The 21,824-nt window shown below is 42.6% G+C and overlaps 1 protein-coding gene across 1 annotated transcript in view; it reads right to left on the bottom strand.

Annotated features, from left to right (window-relative positions):
- Positions 1-408: 408 nt before the first annotated feature.
- Positions 409-21,824, bottom strand: part of pigk (phosphatidylinositol glycan anchor biosynthesis, class K) — a 37,007-nt gene continuing 15,591 nt past the window's right edge. Inside the window, exons 10-11 of the mRNA XM_030075066.1 lie at positions 13,281-13,356; positions 409-2,044 (exon numbers count right to left, since the gene is read on the bottom strand). Coding sequence (XP_029930926.1) covers positions 1,928-2,044; positions 13,281-13,356 — 193 coding nt within the window. The 3' untranslated portion in view covers positions 409-1,927. The remainder of the gene's footprint in view (positions 2,045-13,280; positions 13,357-21,824) is intronic.

The raw sequence follows: 21,824 nt of genomic DNA, 5'->3' as shown, positions 1-21,824 counted from the left end.
AGATAGGGCGGCTTTAATTTTTACTGTATCTGCTGCCAGCTAGGTATACAAAGATTGTATATGGGCTTCGATCCAGTGGCTGCTCAGCCTTTGAAAATACAAGATGGCAACAGATAGAGGAGTGCATTAAAAAACCTCTCCGGATTGTTTGAAACAAGTCCAGTAAGAAAACAGAGCAGGTGTGTGTAAGTCAACTCGAGCGGCAGCAATTTCAAGGGTATCTGCGATATAAAATAAGCTACCAATATCAGCTTTTCCAGGCATACCTTCAAAGGTTTGCACGAGTAAAAGCAGCCCTAATATCTTCAAACAGTGTTACAGACTAATTAATGAAGCTCAAATGTCTCTTCAAAAAAAAAAAAAAAAAAGATAAAAAAAAATCTGGCAGTTAAAGACACAAATACATTCTTCAGATCCAATCTTTTATCTTTAATAAGGGTGTCAAAATTGTAACCAATTAAAACAGGCAAAAACGGGTATGTGTGCGCTTTCTTTCCTTTAAAGAAAGCAGGAGGAAACTACAGGAAATAAAAAGCAGGGAGGGGGAAAAAAAGGAAGAAGAAATAAGTGTTGCATCAATAATATATAAGGGCAGGCGCACGGCGGCTGACGCAGCAGCTGCCCTCCCATACATATGGTTTCATTTACCACTCCATCCATTTTCCACTTCAGCAGCCGAGGAGAGTGGCAGTGGCTCCCCGACGGGCGGGGGGACTCACGCCAAGGAGCAAAGATAAACTACCGCAGGTTCAATCCGCATACTTTGACCATCAGTCACTCCCACAACAATGAGGCTAATGCCCGATGGGTACACAGGGAGAGGAAGAAAGAGAAAAGGGGGGGAAAAAAACACATCGAGCGTATGAGACATTCATTTGGGAGGCTAGTGGCTTACCAGGTTATCACTCACTTATCATCGCTACAGCACAAGACACAGAAGGGCTGGGGAAATAGCTGTCCATCAGCCGGAATACAATCAGCGGAGAACACGGCCGGGGAGCTAATGGATGTTTCCACAGGGAGGGCAATTTGGTGAATGGAAAAGTGGACGGGTCCATCATGCGAGATGGGATTACTTGTGATTGTTATCCTTCACGACGGTGATATGGCGGTCAGGAGGTGTAATGTATACGGACAAGGAAGACATTAACTAGTAATCTCTCCACAGCCCGCTCACAGCCAATCAGTCCTCCCCTCTTCCCGTGTTTCCTTTTTGACCGAGCAGACGCTCTGAGTAGCACTTAAATAAAAAGGCTAGTGCTGAAATATGCAGAGCAGCGTGCTCTCAAAATAAATTAAATTCTTATCTTGCAGACTCAATTCAGTGCATTTTCAGCCAAATCAACGCAATTATGGAATGGGCTGACAAAACAGAACTTTTGACGGAATAAAATAAATATATGCCGAAGTCCTTGACAAAAGAACACATAAAATTGTTAACATAATAATGACCCCCACCACTAATGGTATTCCCATATAGAGTAGGACGCTCGCATATCTGCTGTGCGACCTTCAAGTATTTCTGCATTTTTATTCTTTTCTTTTAAATCTCGATAAGCGAGTGAAAAAAAAATGGAATAAATAGTGTTCACCATTAATCAGTAGGTTAAAAAAAAACAAAAAACGGCATGAATAACATCGCACGGTGGCTGTCCAAGCAGTCGTTGTGCCACACGCATCCGTGCCAGTTTCCATTTTCAGGCAAAACAACATCAAAAACAAACGCGAATGCCAACGCTGGCTGCAAGTGAAAGACAGTCAGATAAACATTCCCGCGCTCGCTGTTCACCTCTGCTGGTTACACAAGTGGAAACCAGACGGCAACCGCACACTCCCTCCAAAAAAAACGGCTCCAATAAAAGTCTCCTGGTTATTTGGCGAGTCTTTCTCGGGCCTCAGATGTCCGGTGGTGTGAAGCGCCGAGGCCTCAGAAGATGTGTTTGAGGTGTTTGACGCCGTACGTCTTGAAGAACACCAGCAGGATGAGAGTCCAGAGGCCCAGGATGAAGCCGTCAGGAGGATGCCAGTCCTTCTGCTTGGGTTTCTGAGCGGGGAGGGGGGGAGACGGGGAGGGGAGGGGTGGGGGGGTCACGAAGGCAGAGAGGAGAGAGCGAGAGACTGCAGGTTAGTAATAGTGTGTATATTTCTCCCGTTGAGGCCACCGCTGATTGTTCTGTCATTCACACTGGTAGGCAAGCAGAGGATTTCAAATGTACACTCACTTTATCTTTAACTTGCCGGTGCACGCACACACACACTCATCTAAACCCTCTCTATCTCTCTTTCTCACACACACACACACACACACACATACAAAAGCGGGTGGTAACGCTCATCAGTACACCTCCCGTGTCTTGTGTTTGTCCCATTCACTGCCACATCATCACTTTGTGTATGATTATACTTTTAAATCTCAATCCGTATTAAACATGCATCTCACACGGAGCGCATTTATATGCTAATGCTCCCGGAATATTCCAAGGAGAGATGAGATTTAACCTCTAAAAAATCGTCCTAACTCCTCCGCTGGCGACAAAGCTATAGATAGGCTGTGAGGACACACTTAAGAGATTTCTGTTATCCCTCGCTATACAAGCTGCCATTATCCAGTCAAGAAATCACCGGTCGGAAGAGGCATCCCCCTAAGCTGAAACCACAAGAGTCGGCAAAGAGGATGAACGCGTGCGGCGCCGCAGGACTCCGTCTGAGTCACTTACTGTACGCGGGGTTACAGCTGCCGCGCAGACACTCCACATCTCTTTGTTTCCCTGAACGTCACTACAGTGCCCAGTGCATCTACTCAGGTAACTCCATCTCGAGTGGACACACACACACACACACACACACACACACACACACACAGAGGCTGACAGCAGACTGACAGGCCCTGGAGGATAAGACAGAGGTGTGAAAGCTCAGCCCACAGTCATTACGTGCAAACACACAACTGTGGCCAACATAACAATACACTGAGGTCGAAGGAGTGCTAGAAATTATTATTCAAGTGCTTTCATTTTACGTGGCTACTACTGTAAGTACTTTCGCAAAAGCAAAAAAAGGATCTCATTTAAAATCTACAAACGAATTTCTCATGAAAAGTTACTTTTAGAAACAATGATTTTCTTAGATGTGAAACAAACGAAGGAACAAGAGTCCAAACGAGTTTCTTTTAACTGGAAGTTTGGAATTTAAAAGTGCATCGACAAAGTGAAACCAGATGATTCTTCTCGTCTCTGCTGACCGGTTATTCATTGTGGGAGGCTCCACAACTTATCATGGTCGAGGTTCTGATGTGTATTGAGAGCTGCCAAAATTTGTGATGATCATGATTGTGTAATGGAGGTGATTTAAAGCAGCAACGCAGAACTGATTGTGCTCGCAGAGTGCAGCAGCGTTTGGTGCGTCAACACAAGAAAGAGTTTGTTTACATCTGGAGGACAGGGGGAATATTTCCATTGTGTTGTCTGGATCAGGACAGGAAAATGAAGCCTCGTGAGGGGATGTGACAGTGTAAACTGTAATCAGTGTAATCATCAAGCTGGAGTCGGTTCTACTGGAAACTCTGGTTCCCGATCAATTACGGCCAAGCGTGCTTCATAAACTCTGCTCCAACAGGAAAAGAGAAGCCAAAGACTGCATCAGACTGCAGCGCACACTCTCTCTCTCTCTACTTCCTTCCTTGCTTTATTTGTTTCATCTACATCACGTAACTTGTTTGGGTAGAACCTCTGTAATTATACACATGAAACAATCAGGATGGCGCCGGGACAGGATGGAAAGGAATGAATCTGGATTGGGCAAGATGGGAAAACAATTTCACTCTGGTGTCGCCGTCTAAGCTGGGACGACATGCTTTGATTTTACGAACTAGTTCAACTCCTCCACTTCTTCTTCTTGATGTTTAATGGTGGTTATCAAACAATAAAATGGTTACCGCCACCAATTACTGTGGAGCATGGCTACAGGCTTGTCACCTGGAGGGCGCCAGTAACCCCCAGGCCCCCTCTCTCTCCCCCGAGATGATCTTGGGGCGAACAGAGGAGCATAGGGGGTGTCGTTCTCAAATTCTGCATTGGGGCAAAATCAGCCATACTTTATTTAAATGGGTCAGGCCACCACCATCTGTAAGATTCTATCTTTCCTCCACCTTGAATAAAATAAAAATACACCTTAAGCTGCGACAAAACACACTGTAGATTTGGGGTCAGCATGGCAATATACATTTTTTTTCCACAACAAGGCAATTTGTAGCTGAACTTATTCTTTTCCCATCCCTAGTTAATTACAGTGCTGTAAGACTAATACTGCATGAAACCAAGATGAACAACAGCACAGCAGTGCTGAAACAGTCTATTTGCACTACAATTAAGACATAACTCTATCTGAGTGCGACTGATTAATTCTATTTTGCTGAATGTCATACTTAAGAGATGCTGTGAAATGCTGTGTTACATCCATGCATACACAAATGAGAGGCAGGTGCATACTGCAGTGTGCACTTTGAGTATTTAAGTATGTGTGTACATATGTAGATACACACACACACACACACACTGAAAAGAACACACATGATCTGCCAAATGCCGGAAAAAATGGTCTCTGGCAGCTACATCAGTCACCTGCCACAGCAGCTGAAAACTTTATAAGACCATGAGATCTGAACGCCTCAGTTATGTAAAGTTTAGCCGCCTCTCAGACCGCTGTACGCTCTCTCTGTCCAGACAGTAAAAATCAAAGCAAAACAGTGTGTCTGTGGCAAACAGGCTCCCGACCGGCTGCCTGTGCAACACAATGTGGCTGCATGTGATCCTCTGTAACAACACTGGTCGAGCTTACTGTTTGCTGAGGATGGATATTAAAATTTTAAACTGTCTAACTTAGTGTGTATGTGTGTGTGTATGTGTGTGTGTGTGTAAGTGTGCAGAGGGGTTGATCCACTGACTAATTATGAGCTTAATCCGTTTGTGCAAATGAGCCTATTTTAAAATACAGCACCTGATTCTACACAGGAAGTGGTACAGAAAACAAGCACGGTGACTATTTCGATAAAAAATGTAAATGAATTACTTGGGCTGGTGAAAATTATTTTTGACAGGCAATTATTTTTTAGCTTACCAACTCTTGGCAGGTGAGCCAAAAAAGTTAATTTCAGACTGTGTATGTGTGTGTGTGTGTGTGTGTGTGTGTGTGTGTGTGTGTGTGTGTGTGTGTGTGTGCGTGCTCATGAATGTGTGCAGCATCCGCTGTGTGTGCAGTTTACTGTGTCTTCTCAAGGCTGTCTTTTCAATCCAAACTCCAGGTTACGTGAGGACGCTGCCAATTTCTAATGTAGAAAGACTGAGGCCAGCGCTAAAATTGGATTACGTCTGACTCCAAATTTATTTAACAGCTCAATCAAGTCAAATCAATAGAGCACCGCTGCCATCCAGAATGCTAAAGTGGAGACGGCGAGGTTTTTGCCAAGGCTAGAGCTCGGGGCTGCTGCGGGCTACACGGTGATGGGCAGGGCCGAGGATGAAAGTGGAAGTCGAAACTTCTATTTTGGTGTTTTGGTCTAAGGCTATTCACACCGCAAGTCGTAGCGTTCAATTCTTATTATTTGCTCAGATCTTATATTGCATCTGTCCACTTTCATTTTTCAAAAAAACACACATTTAATATCCGTTTGAGCAAACCGCCATTCGGAAAGGGTTCGCATGTGAATATGCCAAAGATACGGTGCCCGACAGAAAGGGAAAATATTGCCGCCGTGATCAGGTCTTTAATTTGAGTCTTTGTCTTCGTTAAACTTGACTTTGGGGCTCTTGATTTTCCGCTGACGCTGAAGTTAAGTTCTCTTGCGGCCCGGCTTGTGCATTTCTCTTGCAACTGTTTCCTTCACTGGTCGATTACAATATGTCCCCTCTCATTCTGTTTGATTGGAGCCATCTTCCCAAATACTAATTAAATTTGTGACCTCGCTGTCTCTCCACTGGCTGTCGTTGTCCTCCCTTGTTGTTCTGGTCCAGTGAACACAGACTTTTGACAACAGCGATCCGTCCCGTGGAGAGGGACGCAAGAACTGCTTAAATTCTGACAGATCAGACTGCAGTCGCCGGGCCACAGATCAGACGTATCAGATTTAGAACCGCATATAAATGACGGCGTTCAACATCGCCGGCCTCATATTACACGCTCAAATCCTATGTTTTCCTCTATCTGATCATTTTGCCTCGACTGTTGACATTAATGTTTGTGTGTGATCCATATCTGTCATCGCTGTGAACAGATCGCCCATTCACACATGTACAAGCGGCGTGTGCGCTCCAAACATGAATCTGTGTGACAGTCCATCATGACAAGAGAATGACACGGCAGCGCAAGAGTTCATTTTCTGTGATTATTTGCGGCGGAGGTCGAGTGACAGTCTGTCAGCCGTTGAGGACGAGGGCGAGAAGGCGCGAGAGAGGGCTTGGATTGAGGCCTCTCCCTACATATCCATTATAGTCGCAACCTCACTGTCTCTCCATTGTCCCCCCCATCATATTTGCTGTTATACCACTTCATTTTGGCCAGCCACTGTCGCCGAAGAATGATGACACGTTGACAGTGATGTGCGCCGTGAGAGCTGCTTCGTCACCAAGACCAATTGAAGTCGAAACGTATTGTGTTACTCATAATAAATGTTTTGAAGCAGCATGCTGTAGTGCGCTTATTCTACATTTATCAGCTGTTATGAATCCCACCAGAGGTTTGGCCCGAGATACATGGCCATTGATAGGGTTGTGGCGTTATCTCCGAGAGTAATGGCGTTCCCAGTGGTCATATTCAAGGCTGTTTTAGCAACATATTTTCGGACAAATCGCAGCACTTTTGGGTGTATTTTGATCAAAACTGCAGCAGGATTCATTGTAACACCTGTGAATGGGATGTGAGTCGTGAAAACAAAAGAAATTACTTCTGACACGACTGTTCCCCCAGTGGTCACATCATCAGGAATTGGACACGTATCCTATCCAGGGCCACATATGAAAGATCTGGTTGAAGAGTTTTTTTTTGTTTTGCAGTGCTCAGAAAAAAATAGATGGATGGATGGATAGACAGAGATATTTAGACAGATAGAAGGATAGACAGACAGATAAACAGATGCATATGGGCCACATCATCTTGTAATATGTAAATGCAAATGTGGTATGATGAGATTCCATGATGAGATGAGATTCCATGTTTTTAATTTGCTCACACTACACTAAAAACATCAAATCACATAGGAGGGGGAAACATATATCCAAATTGGGACACTTTGAGCTGCAGTGTGAATGTGGCCTCGGTGACACCATGGCTGGCAGCAAGACGAGGACAGGGACAGGCACCGAGGGCCAGACGCCTGGAGGAAGAGGCAGGGGACGGATGCGAAAGCTCATGAGAGACGAATGGTAGCGTGTGGCTGTCTGGGGACGGTTGACCTCCCGTGACAATGGCAGGTAGAGGTGTGTGTGTGTGTGTGTGTGTGTGTGTGCATCTATGTGTGTGAGCGAGTGTGTACGTGTGTGCAAGTGCGAGTGTGAGCCCCCTGGGTAAGCAAGAGCAGAGGGAGATGGATGGAGTGTGACAGGAGGCCACGTCAGCACAGCCAGCAGAGAGAGGAGCATATGTCAGAGGAGAGAGAGGGTGACAGAGAGACTTAGCAAGAGAGGTAACGCCTCACAGAGAGGTGCATGCATGAATTTAAGAAAAGAGAAGTGATGCACATTAGGGATGATGACAAAAAGCAAGGCTGGTACCTACAAATTACCTTCCTGTATGGTGCAATTTCAGTCCCAAATCTTTGCAAGCCTCTGAGTTGTCCTGAAAAACAAATCTGAACGCCTCAGGTCTTGTCTTGGCTTCTGACAACCATCACTTGGGACTTACATAACCAAGAAATTTGTAATTCAGGTTATTATTTCTTCGAAAGGTCACTAGAAATACCACAAGTAGAGCTCAGTATCGGACACAAAACCAGCTGAACAAAAGCTTATCAAAGAGCTCTACAGAACGAAAATTTCGAAACACATTTCTAAAAGCACATCTCCATGACTTTCTAAGCCCACGGAGGAAAAAAAAAAAAAAGAAGGCAATTTTCAAGTTCCATCATTTTCCCAGGTTGTTCATGACCACAGTAACCGTGTGAGGGGGAGGAGCGGGTTTAAAGAAAGGGAGACAGCGATTCACAAATGAGAGATTTTATCAAGAGCTTTAAAAAAAAAACAAAAAAAAAAAAACAGGCAAACAAGTAAGAAAACTGAAAACTCTTATCAGATATGTACAAGCTTTATAACAAAACAAAAACCAAAAAAAAAAAAAGAACAAAAACGCAACTTTTAAAGAAAGTGGTGCCAGGCATGAGGGAGCCAGAAAAAAAAGACCAGGTAAGGAAATTAGAGAGAAAAGTAAAAAATAAAAATAAAAAAAATAATAAAAAAAAGAGGCAACTGTTAGCTGACTTTACTTACTGCACCATTCACATCCCATTGCCAAGGACAGGGACCGAGACTCAAGCAGCTTCTTTCTGTTACATGCACTTTGTGTTACGTATTCAACTCACCAGCAAAATCAATTAACGGCTACCCATCTGATTGATTGGAGCTAATTAACATGGCCATGCTGGATACTAATGGTCGTTGAGGGAGGTCTGAAAATGCCCTGCCAAACACTCGCACTCCAAGGTCAAAACTGCAGCGATTTATGTTGTGGAGAGCCAGATGACAGAACAGCAGCCACCGTGCACAGCCAGGACCGTGCACGGCACAGCCTTAACCATTCAGCCCACGGCAAGCGCTGAGACAGTCAAGGTGGCTCGTGCGTTATTCTCTCACAAAAGGATGTTTTCTTTCCCGGTGGCGACCGTTTGTAATTAACGAGCCCGAGCAATGCGGCGAATCAAGCTCTAATTGAAATTTGATAAAAGGGAGAGTGCTTGTCGGAGTAAGTTTAGCCTGTGATCGGCACAGTCCCAGCATCGACTTCTTAAGTGTCTCTGCTGCAGTGTGTGTGTGTGTGTGTGTGTGCGCGGGGTGCACTGGGGAGAAGGGGGGGGGTAGAGCATTAATTTTCACTGTTTCCATTTTCAATTCTCTGGAGCCATATGGTGTGGCGTCAAGCTGGCAAAAGAACAAATAACAATTTGACGCCAGAGACCAGGAATCACTGCAGTGAGGGGGAAAAAAAATAAATAAATAAATACAACAGAATACACCAGAGAACGGAAGCAAAAATAAATAAATAAATACATCCATAAATAAAAAATGAAAAGAGCCCCCTTCTAGTTATTTCCAGAACAGAGCGCATTGTGATTAGGTGCTGGCAATGTGATGAGATGTGTGGGGCTGGGAAGAGGAGGTGGCAGGACGGGGCTCACCCTGTCACCACTACAGAGACAGCTGTCAGGGGTGACAGGGCATTAATCAACTCCTCACATACACACATGAACAAGGAGAGGAAGTCTGTATACAGATGCCATGCAGCTGTGCCTTATATATCCACTGTCACTCAGGCCGATAACTTTTCCATTACAAGCTATCGCCTAGTGTTCTCCGCTGGCATATTGAAAAACAAAATGGATTGCTTGGCGGACAAACAATGGGAGAGGAATTTGTTTCTGGTGGAAATCAGCTGCGGACCACTCGGGAATATTTTCATACATCAGAAAACCAGGAGATTCAATCAAATATCCAGTTCCACAAATCATTTGATCGGAAACAACAACCAAAAAAAAAAAATAATAATAATAAAAAATAAAGGAGCACTACCACAGTGGCGAGAAAAACAAAGATATCTCCGAGAGCTGTGTCGAGCGCGGCACATATACAATATGACAGTTAATCAAAAAGAGGAGATCTGTCAATAGGCCTGATGGACATTGGTCATTCTGCTGCTGTGCAGACCGGCCGGTGAGAGGAGCGAGAGATGAGTCAGTCTGTCAGAACTCTATCTTCAACCCAGCAGGAGTGCCAGCTGATAATCGAAATCTCTGACAGGGGTCATCGGGTTGACGAGTGTGTTTGTGTGTTTGTGTGTTGTGCGTGTGGGTGCATCCAAGTCGGAGGAGGTGGACAGACGGAGAGAGACAGAAGAGCAGGAAAAAGAAAGAAAATAACAGAAAAAGAAGTAGAAAGAAACACTGAAAAGAAAGAGAGAGAGGGCAAAAATGTGGCAAGACATCGGCAATGACATTGGCAAAGCAACAGACGGAAGATGCTTGACTGTGTGGGTGTGTTTGTGTGAGTGTGTGAGTGTGTGTGTGTCTCCACAATTTTCCAATAGTGTGAGTGCCTCTGAGTCGTGACAATTACAGACACAGTTTATGGGGCAGGGGATGTGAAACAGGCTTAGGTCTGCCGAGCCTTTGAGGCCTTCCTCTGCTAATTTCCCCGAGCGCCTCTGGCCATGGAGACCCCTCCTGTTTCCCGTCATGATGCTCAGTAAGCTTCTGACACTGCTCAGGCGTGCGGCCACCTGAGCCAAGTGTCTGTGACTAGTCTGTTCACACCACTGTCAGTGTCAGCCACAAAGCTAGCAGTGGCAGGACTCAAGATTTTTGAGATTTTTATGAACCACAAACTCGGTTCAGTTCAGAGGGATCTGATTCTAGCTGCAGTTAATACAGATGGGGCTGACAACATTGTAGCAAATAGATCCTGATTAACTAATGCCAATAATATGCAAAAACCATGTGCAAAACCAATGACATAAACCCTGATTGGCCAAGAAGACGGTCTTTCACTGCGTCATTAGTAGAAAAAGACAAAAGAAAAGTTAATCTGTGGGGCTTGCAAAAAGATCACCATAAGAACTTGAATAACTGCATTTTGTGTTTTGCAAAATGTCTTTTTGCCCTTAAGGCTCTACTTCTTATGAAATATACTGAGGCCTTTAATGCTGAACTTGTGCACTAAAATGTTTTTTGTACTCAATAGTTTTAGCAAATTTGGCCATTAGAAGTGTTAATTCACTAATTTCCACAAAATCTCCCAATTTGATGCCACTATGGCAAACTCTAGATGATAGATTTGACCAATAATTAGCACAGGAGCCTGCAGTTCTACACTGCAATAGGTTAAATTATCATTTTTTACTATATTTTCTTATTCACAGCCTGTCCTACATTTTGCTTCCTATGGTGAGACCAGCCAGACTATACAGAGTAGCTAATTTGCCAATAAATTTGCATAATTGCAAGCTGCTAGATAAACCACTTATATTAGAGTCATAAACTGTATTGTAAAGTATTTGTAATAGTTATATTTTCCTCATTCATGTCTTGAATTCTGACAGCTTACTTCACAATCAGAACACCCTAATAAAAACATTAAGATTAACCCTTTTGCCGCTGAATAGGGAAGCGGTCACTTTGGCTGTGGAAATGACACAAAACAGCAGCTTTCTAGATATTCTCCAAATTGGAATGCATAATACAAGTTTTTCAATCCCAATATAAAATATGAAACTTGAAGTATTGACCAATAATGCCTACTGATCTGACCCATTTCTCTGAATGAATTGTGCAGTCATGGTTGATTACTTTGGGGTCACTGCACAAAATAACTGCTATAAAATCCTTCTCTTTCCACCATTTGAGAAATACAGGCTTCTGTGTACCAAAATGCAGAAAATCAAAACAGTTCAGGCCTTTTGATATCGAATATCAATTTTTGGCAAAACCACTGGTACCAATATAGTACTGGCTGGCAATACTGACACCAGTATCGAAACTGGAGCAAAATGGGGAAGAAAAACTTTGGAGGAAACAGTGGTTTGATGCATTATTGATTGGTTCTTTTGGTTTGAAAATGTTCAGGTGTGTTTCAGCCTGTTGCCCTGCACTGTCACATTTAGCTCATTCAGAAACCATTACACTGAGTATTCTAGATGAGTGCTCATTCCCTTGGTTTCACAAGATAACCCCTTGGAGAGAATACAAGGTGTAATGGCCAACTATTCTGGAAGAGTTCAAGTGCTATCAGCTTCTAAAATTCATGATTGAATATAATCCCACATTCATTTACGCATGCTACACTTGGACTTCAAGTAGGCTAAGATGAATTAATTATGAATACCTCTGATAACTGTAAGGTGCATTATGTTTTGCCATATTTCATGGAACTTGTAGTGACCAGGCCAGTGAAGCCGCAGACATTTATTTTCAAACTGTATGAATAATAAATTTATCCCTTCTAATTGATGATACAGATTTTTTTTGTTTGTTTGTTTTGATTATGATTAGTATTAAGCATTGCATCACCTCTTTTATAGTCATGATTAAGATGAAGACTGGGTTTATAAACAGCTGCAAATTATGACAATTTCACGCTTTGTAGCTTGGCCAAAAAGTGACAGCTATATCACATAAATCAAAATAGACTTGGCTGATGAGAGCTCTAGACTGAAACAGAATTTGAAGTTTTACAATAATAAATAATAAAATAACTTTAATAATAAAATTCGACTTAAATTAAACATACAATCAGAGAATATGGGATTCCATTTACAAGGCTATCCAGATTTCAGTTGACTTCAGCCAAGAAATGGTGACCAATTTGCCATTAATGCTTTCGCACAAAGTGCATTTAAGTACCATGAGTGCATATATTTTTAGTTATGGGTGGCCCCAGCAGAACTGAACCCCTAACGTAAGCACCAATAAAGTCTGCTCTTGCCCGTGGCAAAGATTAATTTGACTCCTTCACTCTTCTGTAGCACAAGCTGAACTTGAAGTATAGTATTTTTAATAGGTTGATAATGGAAAGTCTGCCAACGGTGATATAGGGAACCAAGACCGCCTATTTGAATGCGGAGCACACGTTCCAGAGGTGGAACGGGGAGGAACGGGCATTCATTTGTGAAGGTCGCTCCGACTGAAAGCCACAATACATTCGGGAATGTGTTGAACGCACAATTCCTTGCCACACTCCCACCAATCCATTCTGGTGGATTTCACGGTGGCCCTTCCACGCCGAGACTGAGAGGCGCTTGCATTTCACACTTACAGCGGTTGCTATGGAAACGGCACAAACACATCTGTTGGTGGATGTTGCACATAACTTTCTGTTCTGCCTCCAAATTAAGGATGTACGTGGACACACTTCAAATAACAGACGCAGAGGGGGGCCTATACGGCTTCACATGTGAGGACATATAAGCAGACATATATGAAAATCTTATTTTCCAGTATGAGGAAAACGAGGAAAACATCTTTACTGTTCATTGTGCACCAAGCATTGGGAATCAGTGGTGTGTGTGTGTGTTTGTGTCTACCTTACCTGATGGATAATCTCAGACACTGGCAGTTGATCCACATATGAATGCGTCTCTCTTTGTAGGTCTCCATCCACGGGCCTATCAAGAAACGCACGCACACATACACAGACACACACACAAAATAGCACTCTTTAGTAATTACCTACAAAGAAAGCAAGTGAATTGTACTTCAGCTACATTAAGCTTTTGTTATGCGGGACACCATTATTCAGTAGCGGAGAAAGGAGCTGTCAGGGAGAAGAACAGACTCCAGTGTTTCTGTTGCCAGGTTGTGAAGCCATGGCGTGTGATGATTGGCACATCATTTCGAAGCCAAGTCAATGATATGCAGCGCAAATTGATGCAAATGAACCCAATTTTTCCTCTTGATATAAAGGAAAAACATCCTGAGGAACCATCACAGAGACAAAATTAGCTTGATAAGAGTGTGTAAGATTAGAATGGATTCCGTGCGTGTGCGCGTGTGTGCACGGCTACACAAAGAGGTGGGATTAAGCAGAAAAACAACATACGGTATTAGCGGATGCATTCTCGTGGATTCTCATCCCAAACACACATTTGTGGATCATCTGAACCACTTCTTAACAATATTTTGATTTTTTTTTTTCCCTTCAGCATTTCAAGATGTCAGTCATGGCAGCTCCAATGTTAGGGTTTTTCCACTGGCACTTCTAGCCACACTGAGTCAAACCATGCCGTGTTGATTTGCACTTCCATTACCAGTTTAAATAAGCTGAGTTGTGCCAAGTTGTGCCCAAGATGGACGGTGACCTCTGTTTATTTATGCTCTTCCAAATGTGTATCTCTAAAGCAGGGGATCCCACACTTTTTTATGTGAAGAACACCCAAAACAGATGCACAATAATTCTTGGACCCCTGTTTTAAGATAGATAACAATGAAGGGATAGTCAACAAGGTCAACATTGATTATGAAGTCCATCACAATTGAATCAATTTAAAATGCATCATTTCCAAATGTTAATTACATTTTACTGAATAGTGTCCAAGATCCTGAGATTAGGGTCCTGTTGGTTGCGTTCTGGTGGGCCTGTCAGGTTTGTATTCAAAATGCCCGACCCCAGATTCAAAATCCATCATTACTCCAAGTTTCAGACCAATCCCTCACTCCTTGTCCCTCCCCAATTTTAAACTGTGGGGAACAGTTCTGACCTGAATAAATTGTGATTAAACTATGATCAAAACAGTTACCCCTATCCATTCCCATAACACTCAAACCTGTCAGAAAAATCATGCTATACAAGTGAAATTAATCTATTCCATCTTTTTCCAGGGAGCCTCTGCAACCCTCCTAAAGAGGAGGGTGATCCTTGGACCCCAGTTTGGGAGCCACAGCTCTGCAGTTTAAATTGCAGGGCATCGGTCACAAGAAAGCATAAAAGGATTACATCTGGCAAGATGCACAGTCTAGACTGCATAGGCCAAACATAAACAAACTGCATCTGCAAACAGCATCAGTAGCTACAAGTTGGTTCTCTGACTAGGATAAAGGCAAGCAAAACAGAGGAGTTGCCACAGAATTAAATCTGTAAATTGTGACCTTCTCGAAGCTGGCATTTATCGCATGATGTTCGCAAACAACTTGTATCCAAAGCCAATGTGCAAAGGAGCGTAACCTAGTACATGAAGCATAAAACCTGAACCCCCGGAAAAAATAAAAAGTAAATAAATAAACAATATGGTCTGATGAGTCCTTCATCCTTCCAGCACTCGGAAGAGTTTACATCTGGGGAAAGCCAGAAGCTACTTCGACCCATATTATCTACTGACAACTGTTAAAACGTTGTAGAGCTACAGCCAGCCATCTATTGGGACTCGCTAGGTCTGATGAATGTGCTGTAAAGTCAAAACATGGCCAAAGAGTATGAGGCCATTTAGCAGGAGCATCCTGTAATCCAAGAACTGCTCCTTTCTCATGTTCCTATATTCCAAGATGATAATGCCCCCCTATACATGAGTAAACAAAACCACAAGAGTGGTTTCATCAACAAGGGGATGAAATAGAAGGACTTCTATCGCATCGCCAATGACCAGATCTAAACACCAAGCCTTTTGGGAAGAAGATTTCCTCCTGCGAACCATCTGTACTGGAGGCTCTCCATCCACCATCCACATCCAAGGAGCAATCAAGCCGTCTGACAGACGAAAAGATGTCCCAGCTCCTTAGTAGGTACTTGATAGTCATATATTGTGAAGTGTTTCTATTATTTTTCTTCTCTCCCTAAATGTGTCAGTATGATACTTAGATTGCATGTCTCACAGGCTATAGGTCACAGCTGAATGGGATTGACTGGAATGACTGTAAGCTGATGGCTCTGACATTTGGCATCCTTCGACATGTGCACAAACAAGCTGATAAAGGCTTCTACATTTCAGGGCAATCCTTAAAAAAGGGCTTAGCAAAATCCCACTCTGTCTCCATAGTAAAAGGCAGCGACCGGCCAGGCCAATGTGGCAGAGATGACAGTTTTTGTATTGGAAGAACTCTTTAAGACTGCTGACCCTAATATGTTTGAATCCTATGTGAATTAGGGCTTTCAATAAAGGCATTTACATTTCAGACGTTTAGCTGATCCTCACATCCACTGCAATTTGCAATGATCAAGCAAGTTGCGGTTCTGAGTCTTGCTCAATGATGCATCAAAAGGTCACACAGTACTATAACATTGCCAGTTGCGAGAAACAAACCTGTGATCTTCCAGATATGAAAACAGGATATCACACCACTACACCACCGTGCTACCACAGTATTTAAAGCTGGGTGGGAGCAGTATGCGTGAATGACAGTGTGGAGTCATACAGATACTTGAGTATGTGCATGTCACGAGGGGGGTGTTGGGCGCTAACTTGATGACAGATGACAAATATGCATTAGCACATCCTTATTTAGAGATTTTTTTTCTTCTAAGTGGCATCAAAAGACTGAGATTTGAACATACAATCCAGAGCGATGACATTATCGCACGTTTTGTGAGGATTAAAAAAGAGTGGAGGTGTTTCATCATAAATCTGCATTGATTAACAGCTAAAAAAAAAAAAAGTTAGGTTTAGGATTTCATCCCCTTTTAAATGAGTAGGCTGTATCCAGTTCATATCCCTTCATTTCTGGGTAGTTCAAGTTCAATAAAATTTCAAAAACGTGCAAAGTGCAAAGTTATCCTTGTTTATATATTTACTGTTTATATGATCTTTCTACAGGACCATATCTGCCCTTGTCTGCACTTTTTAACCACTTTCACACATGCTCTCTGTTCCCCTAATTTTCGGGCAATGTTGCAGCATGCAGTTGAGTGTGAGTGTGTGCAGCAATATCACCGTTACGGAAAATTCTGCCCCTGCAATCTTCACGCTCAGGGCCAAATGAAATTTGTGGGAATGCTCCGGCAGAGAAGCACTCACAGGAAACTCGGCTGATATGCAGTTATACCTCAACTTGGATTTGCGGGTGGACAGAGATGTGCTGTTCTCATACACTCTAAGGACTTAGGAGGTCTGAAGAGGAAAACGTCTAGAAATCAGAGAGCTTCCACCAATACCTACACAGTCAGAGTCAGAGATATATGTTCTGTATTCTCTTCCTAGATATATCCAGTAGGAGTGTAACGGTTCAATAAACCCACAGTTGGGTTTATATTGTGGTTTTTGGGGTGATTTTGGTTTGGTTTGTTTTGTACATCGGAGAGAAAAAAAAACACTACCATTTGCAATGTAATCTGTATTTTGTCTTATTTGCAATTTGCTTTTTTACAGTCAGATTTGCAAAAACAATAAGAAATCAACAAATATTCTTTCAAAGGCAAACGTCTACTTAAACCATTTAAAACAAACAAAAATAATTTCAGTGTATCTCTTAATTCGTGAGCTAAGTGTGTGGTTTAATTGGTTCTCATACAGTGGATGTGTTTGCAACAGTGCACTTTGTATTAATGGAACTGTTAGTTTTTTTTACAGTTCGGTTTTACAGCCTTAATATCCAAACAAGTCTTTTGCCCTATCCCTTATCCCCTTATCCCCTCAGACACAATATTTCTGTTTATCAGGACGGCCGCCATGTCAGCTGTACAAATTCTTTATGTGTCTTTCCCGAGGCAGAGGCCACTTTGACTTTGATCAATCAACACATGCATTTTTACATAATTTAGCATAAGTCTGCAGATAACTATGGTGGAGGGGTCAATACATTAACAATATGACAGTCAAGTGGAAACACTGTAGGAATTGTCAAAATAATCTGCAAAAGCCCAAAAAAAATTCTGACATTCTAGACGTCATGTCGGGTTTAAAGCCACTTGACCGTTGCTCACATATTTCATATTCCGGCACAACGCTGGAAATCTGTCGGCCAGGATAAAACTGTGTTAAAATTGGCCTGCATTCATAAAGTCTGACCTTGGCATTACCTGGGCAGACATGAAAATGTTCCAGAATTTATTGCATGTGTGAACAGCCCGCCCTTTTTGTAAATGTTGACCCGATAATGTGCCGGAATCTCTTGCTTTAAATGGCCCCAACCAATACCAATGTGATGCTGAGACAGCAGGGAGAGTCTCAGCCTGCAGGTCACAGCTGAGTGGAGGCTGAGCCGAGTGTCTGACCAGCTGGCTGACCTGAACTTTCTTTGATTAGCCAAAGTGGGCCATAACCTCCAATGGTTTGTCACAAGACTGACCACCGTGGCTCTCCTCCAACCACTTGCTGGGTGAAGCAGCCTGTTCCCCCCTCTCTCTCTCTCTCACTGCCTCTTTCTGTTTCTCGCTCTTCGCTCTCTAAACATTTTTCCCTCTGATTTTTCCTCTCTCACGGTTACTCTCTCTCTTCCAGTGTTTATCTCCCTTTCCTCCCTTCCATGTTCTCTCTAACCCCATTTCCCTGCCTACCTCCTCTAAACATGTCTGTGCGGTAGAGCAGAAGTTGCTTTGACAGACAGGAAGAGAGACAGAAAAACAGAGTGGGCTGGCAGGCAGGGAGACAATCTCCCGCTGAGCTCTTGACATGCTCTAAGCTCTTTCTGCTATTGGAAACGTGAGAAACCAAGTCACTGAAAGCGCCAATGCCTCACCGCTGCCTCCCCACCGCCGCCCCACTCTTTTCACTTAGCACAAGAGATGAGCCCTAATTCAAATCAAACCACTTTATTTTACATAAAGAGATTTTCAGTGAGGATTTTTCAATCCACTTACTTGATTTTAATGGATGTGACAAGCCCCCCTCCAATATCACCACTGCCTCAAGCCATCTTTGGGTCAAACAAATTTCTTTTTAACATCTGTTCTCATAATGGCCCATATAATTTCATACCAACCTACATTTAAAAAAAAAAAAAAAAAAAAAACTCTATCTAGTGCCCCAGGTCAACTGCATCATATATTTCATTAAGTTTACTTTATGATGCAATGGAGTATGAAATTCAGTTTTAATTTGATAGTTTCAGTTCAACTATAATTATCCAGGGAGCCATGTGACCCAGAGGACAAGGTGCTTTGGTCAACAACCACCTATGCTTGGATGTGAATTACTACACAATCTCATTACAGTGGTAAGCCTTAGCATAATGAAGGGGTCCGGGGGGGTCCATTACAATGTCCTCTGCATCAAGCGTAATTCACTTAATGGAGAGGCCCATCATTACTCTGAGAAAAACGGCTGTTTGGAAACAGGCGAGAGGAGGAGAGAGCATAAGAGGGCGGGATGAGAGTGAGTGGGGGGAAGACAGAATAAGAAACAGACATGGACACGCAAGTACACACAATCACATGTACACAAGTGTACACAGCTTCTCTCAATCTCCTCCTCCACTTGTCTGAGTGGCCGGCTGAGCTGGCAAAAGTGGATTAAAGCAGCACTATATTTAATAACAGCTTGTTTCAGAGGTCATCTGCGATCTCTCTGTGTGTGTACCGACAGAGCTCACAACAGCCCACCATCAGCTCTTATGAAACAGACACAGCTCTCACAAGGTTCCTGTTTCTATTATCTCTTTGAGATCGTTTGTCTGAGAAAGATCCGGGTGTCAAGTCAAGTTAATTTATTTATATAGTCGTTCATCACAAGCCTTTGTCAAAGGGCGCTGCAAGGAGTGAGCCTGGCTAGCTCTAGCTCAACAACAATAAGTCACAGAACAAAATCTAATGCAGCATGCAGCAAAATAAGACACACAGCAGACTACGAGCAGTATCAGCCCATATCAGCTTTAAAAAGCAATATTGTATTGGTCCATTAAGTATTATTACTGACAATATCTGGCTGAGGATTTTTGTGACCTTTTTCTTCTAGGAGTGTCATTAATACAACAATCAAATTGGCAACAGAGCAAAACTAACGTGGACTTTTCTTTACAAAATACATAATTATTTTAAGACACAGCCTGTCCGAAAAGCAAAACCTGTTTTGCACCTGTATTACAATTTTTACACAAATTCATATCAGAAATGGCTATTATAGGTGGGAAAATTTTGGATATTGGTATCAGCCTAAAAAAAAAAATCATATTGTTCCATCCCTAGAAATAGCATGCTTGTTAGGATGAGTGATAGGCACCCAAAGCCTTTTTTCCTATCTCCTGTTTCCTGCTTCCTATCTTGGCTCATGGTATTGGTTGGGACCATGTAATTAAAACAGGTGCATCTGGCAAGGTTTGGTGGCACATAAGAGGAATCTGTCCATTGCCACAATTGTTTTGTGCTAGCTACTATTATGTAAGGGTAACAAAAAAAAAAAAAAAATGAAAACAATTGTTCCTGTATCTGGCTCGACTGCTGAATCTGACGTTTTTGACCCAGTTAAATGTTTTTGACTTTGTATGTGTAGCTGCATGTGCTTGAATTGTGTTTAGTGTCCTCTATTTTCACCCCTGTTTTTGACTAGGTATGTGTAACTGCATGTGCTTGAATTGTGGATGGTGTCCTGAATAAACCTTAAAGGGATAGTTTCCATTTACTGAAACAAGGTGACAGGAGTTCCTCATCTCTAGTGTCACTGATGCATGATCTTGGCTCCCCCGGTCTGAGTCCCCGTGGTCTGAGATCTAGCTGCTAGTTGGCAGCTCCTCTGAGAGAAGTGCATAGGAGCACATGAGGTCAGCCAAAAGTAAACATTTTAAGCCACAATACACACACACACACAATATTTCATCCATCTACAGGAGAACATTTTTGTATCTACGATGCCTTATTCTGCACTTAGGTGGACAGCACATTTTGGAGCTATTCTGTGTATAGCAGAACATGGCAGTTTTCGTACACATTGGAGCCTGTTTGCATATTACAGCTCCAGATATTTATGCAATCTTCCAAATGTATCATCATGAATCATCAGTTTGAGTAGAGAACAACGCACTGTAGATACAAAAAATACTGTATTCTGTTGAGGATAGATGAAATATTTCTGTATGTTCTGTTGTGTCTGTTCATTTTTTTTTTTTCTCGCTGACCCCATGTGCTCCTTTTCACTCCTGTCTAAGCAGCCACCCACTAGCATCCAGATCTGAGACCACAGGGGACTCGTTGCTGGAGAGTTCAGGAGTGTGCACCATACATCGATAACACTAGCGATGACGGAAGCACACCACCTTGTGTCGATAAATCCAAACTATCCGTTTAAATCCTCCACACAAGGAAAAACTTGCAAGAAATCTGTGGGTGGAGCAAGTTCATGAGCAATTCCCCAACAGGATGGCAGAGAATGTACTAGCTGGCATTAGGACTGTGCGATTTAACGTAAATCTAATATCCCGATTTAGGTCATTTCATTATCCCCAATAACAATATACGTCACAATAAAGCACATTTTCAGTAAACTTCAAATTTTTTGTGCCAGTTGATGAAGACAACATGACGCTGGTTTTAATGTCTCGTCAGCCTATATTCCTTATATATTCCTTGTTTATAGTGTTTATATTGATTGTTACTATTTATTTATTATGCTTCATATTTTGCTATCCACTTCGCTGCTGTAATACTGGAAATTTCCCCACTGTGGGACTAATAAAGGAATATCTTATCTTATCTTAACCGGCTGGAACTGAGGAGGTTTGCGTATCTGTTGTGATGATGATGTTGCCAGCTCATACCCAAATTCTACAGGCTGCAAGGTGTCGCTATATTCACAATGAGAAATAAATCAAAGTACTGCTTTGGAGTGAGCATTTTGTCTCAGCGGATGCAGCTATGAGCTCTGCTGTATCGCACGATATACGTCATATCGCACAGACCTGCAAAGCACTGTAGTGAGCACACAGTAACATGGACAAAGACAATGCGGCGATGTGAAAGCAAACATAGGAGACAAACATGATTCAGCAGAGAGATGGGCTTCCAAACATTCACAAACATTAGGTCAGTGCCTCTTCTTGACTTTACTGATCAACAGTTTCACACAGGCATAACCCAGTTTCTGACAGACAAAGGCACATTACGGCACTACATAGAAAATGACAGGAACTGCTCTTAGCCTCCACTAAGATCTTTGAACCTTCACAACAGTCTTTTGATCCTTCTTAAGACAAGAGAGATGCTACTCGTCATGTGGTG

This window comes from Myripristis murdjan, chromosome 17, assembly GCF_902150065.1.
Source record: "Myripristis murdjan chromosome 17, fMyrMur1.1, whole genome shotgun sequence".
NCBI classification, from domain to species: Eukaryota; Metazoa; Chordata; class Actinopteri; order Holocentriformes; family Holocentridae; genus Myripristis; species Myripristis murdjan.
Note: the sequence above shows the minus strand (reverse complement) of the source record. Positions and strands in the feature narration are given on the sequence as shown.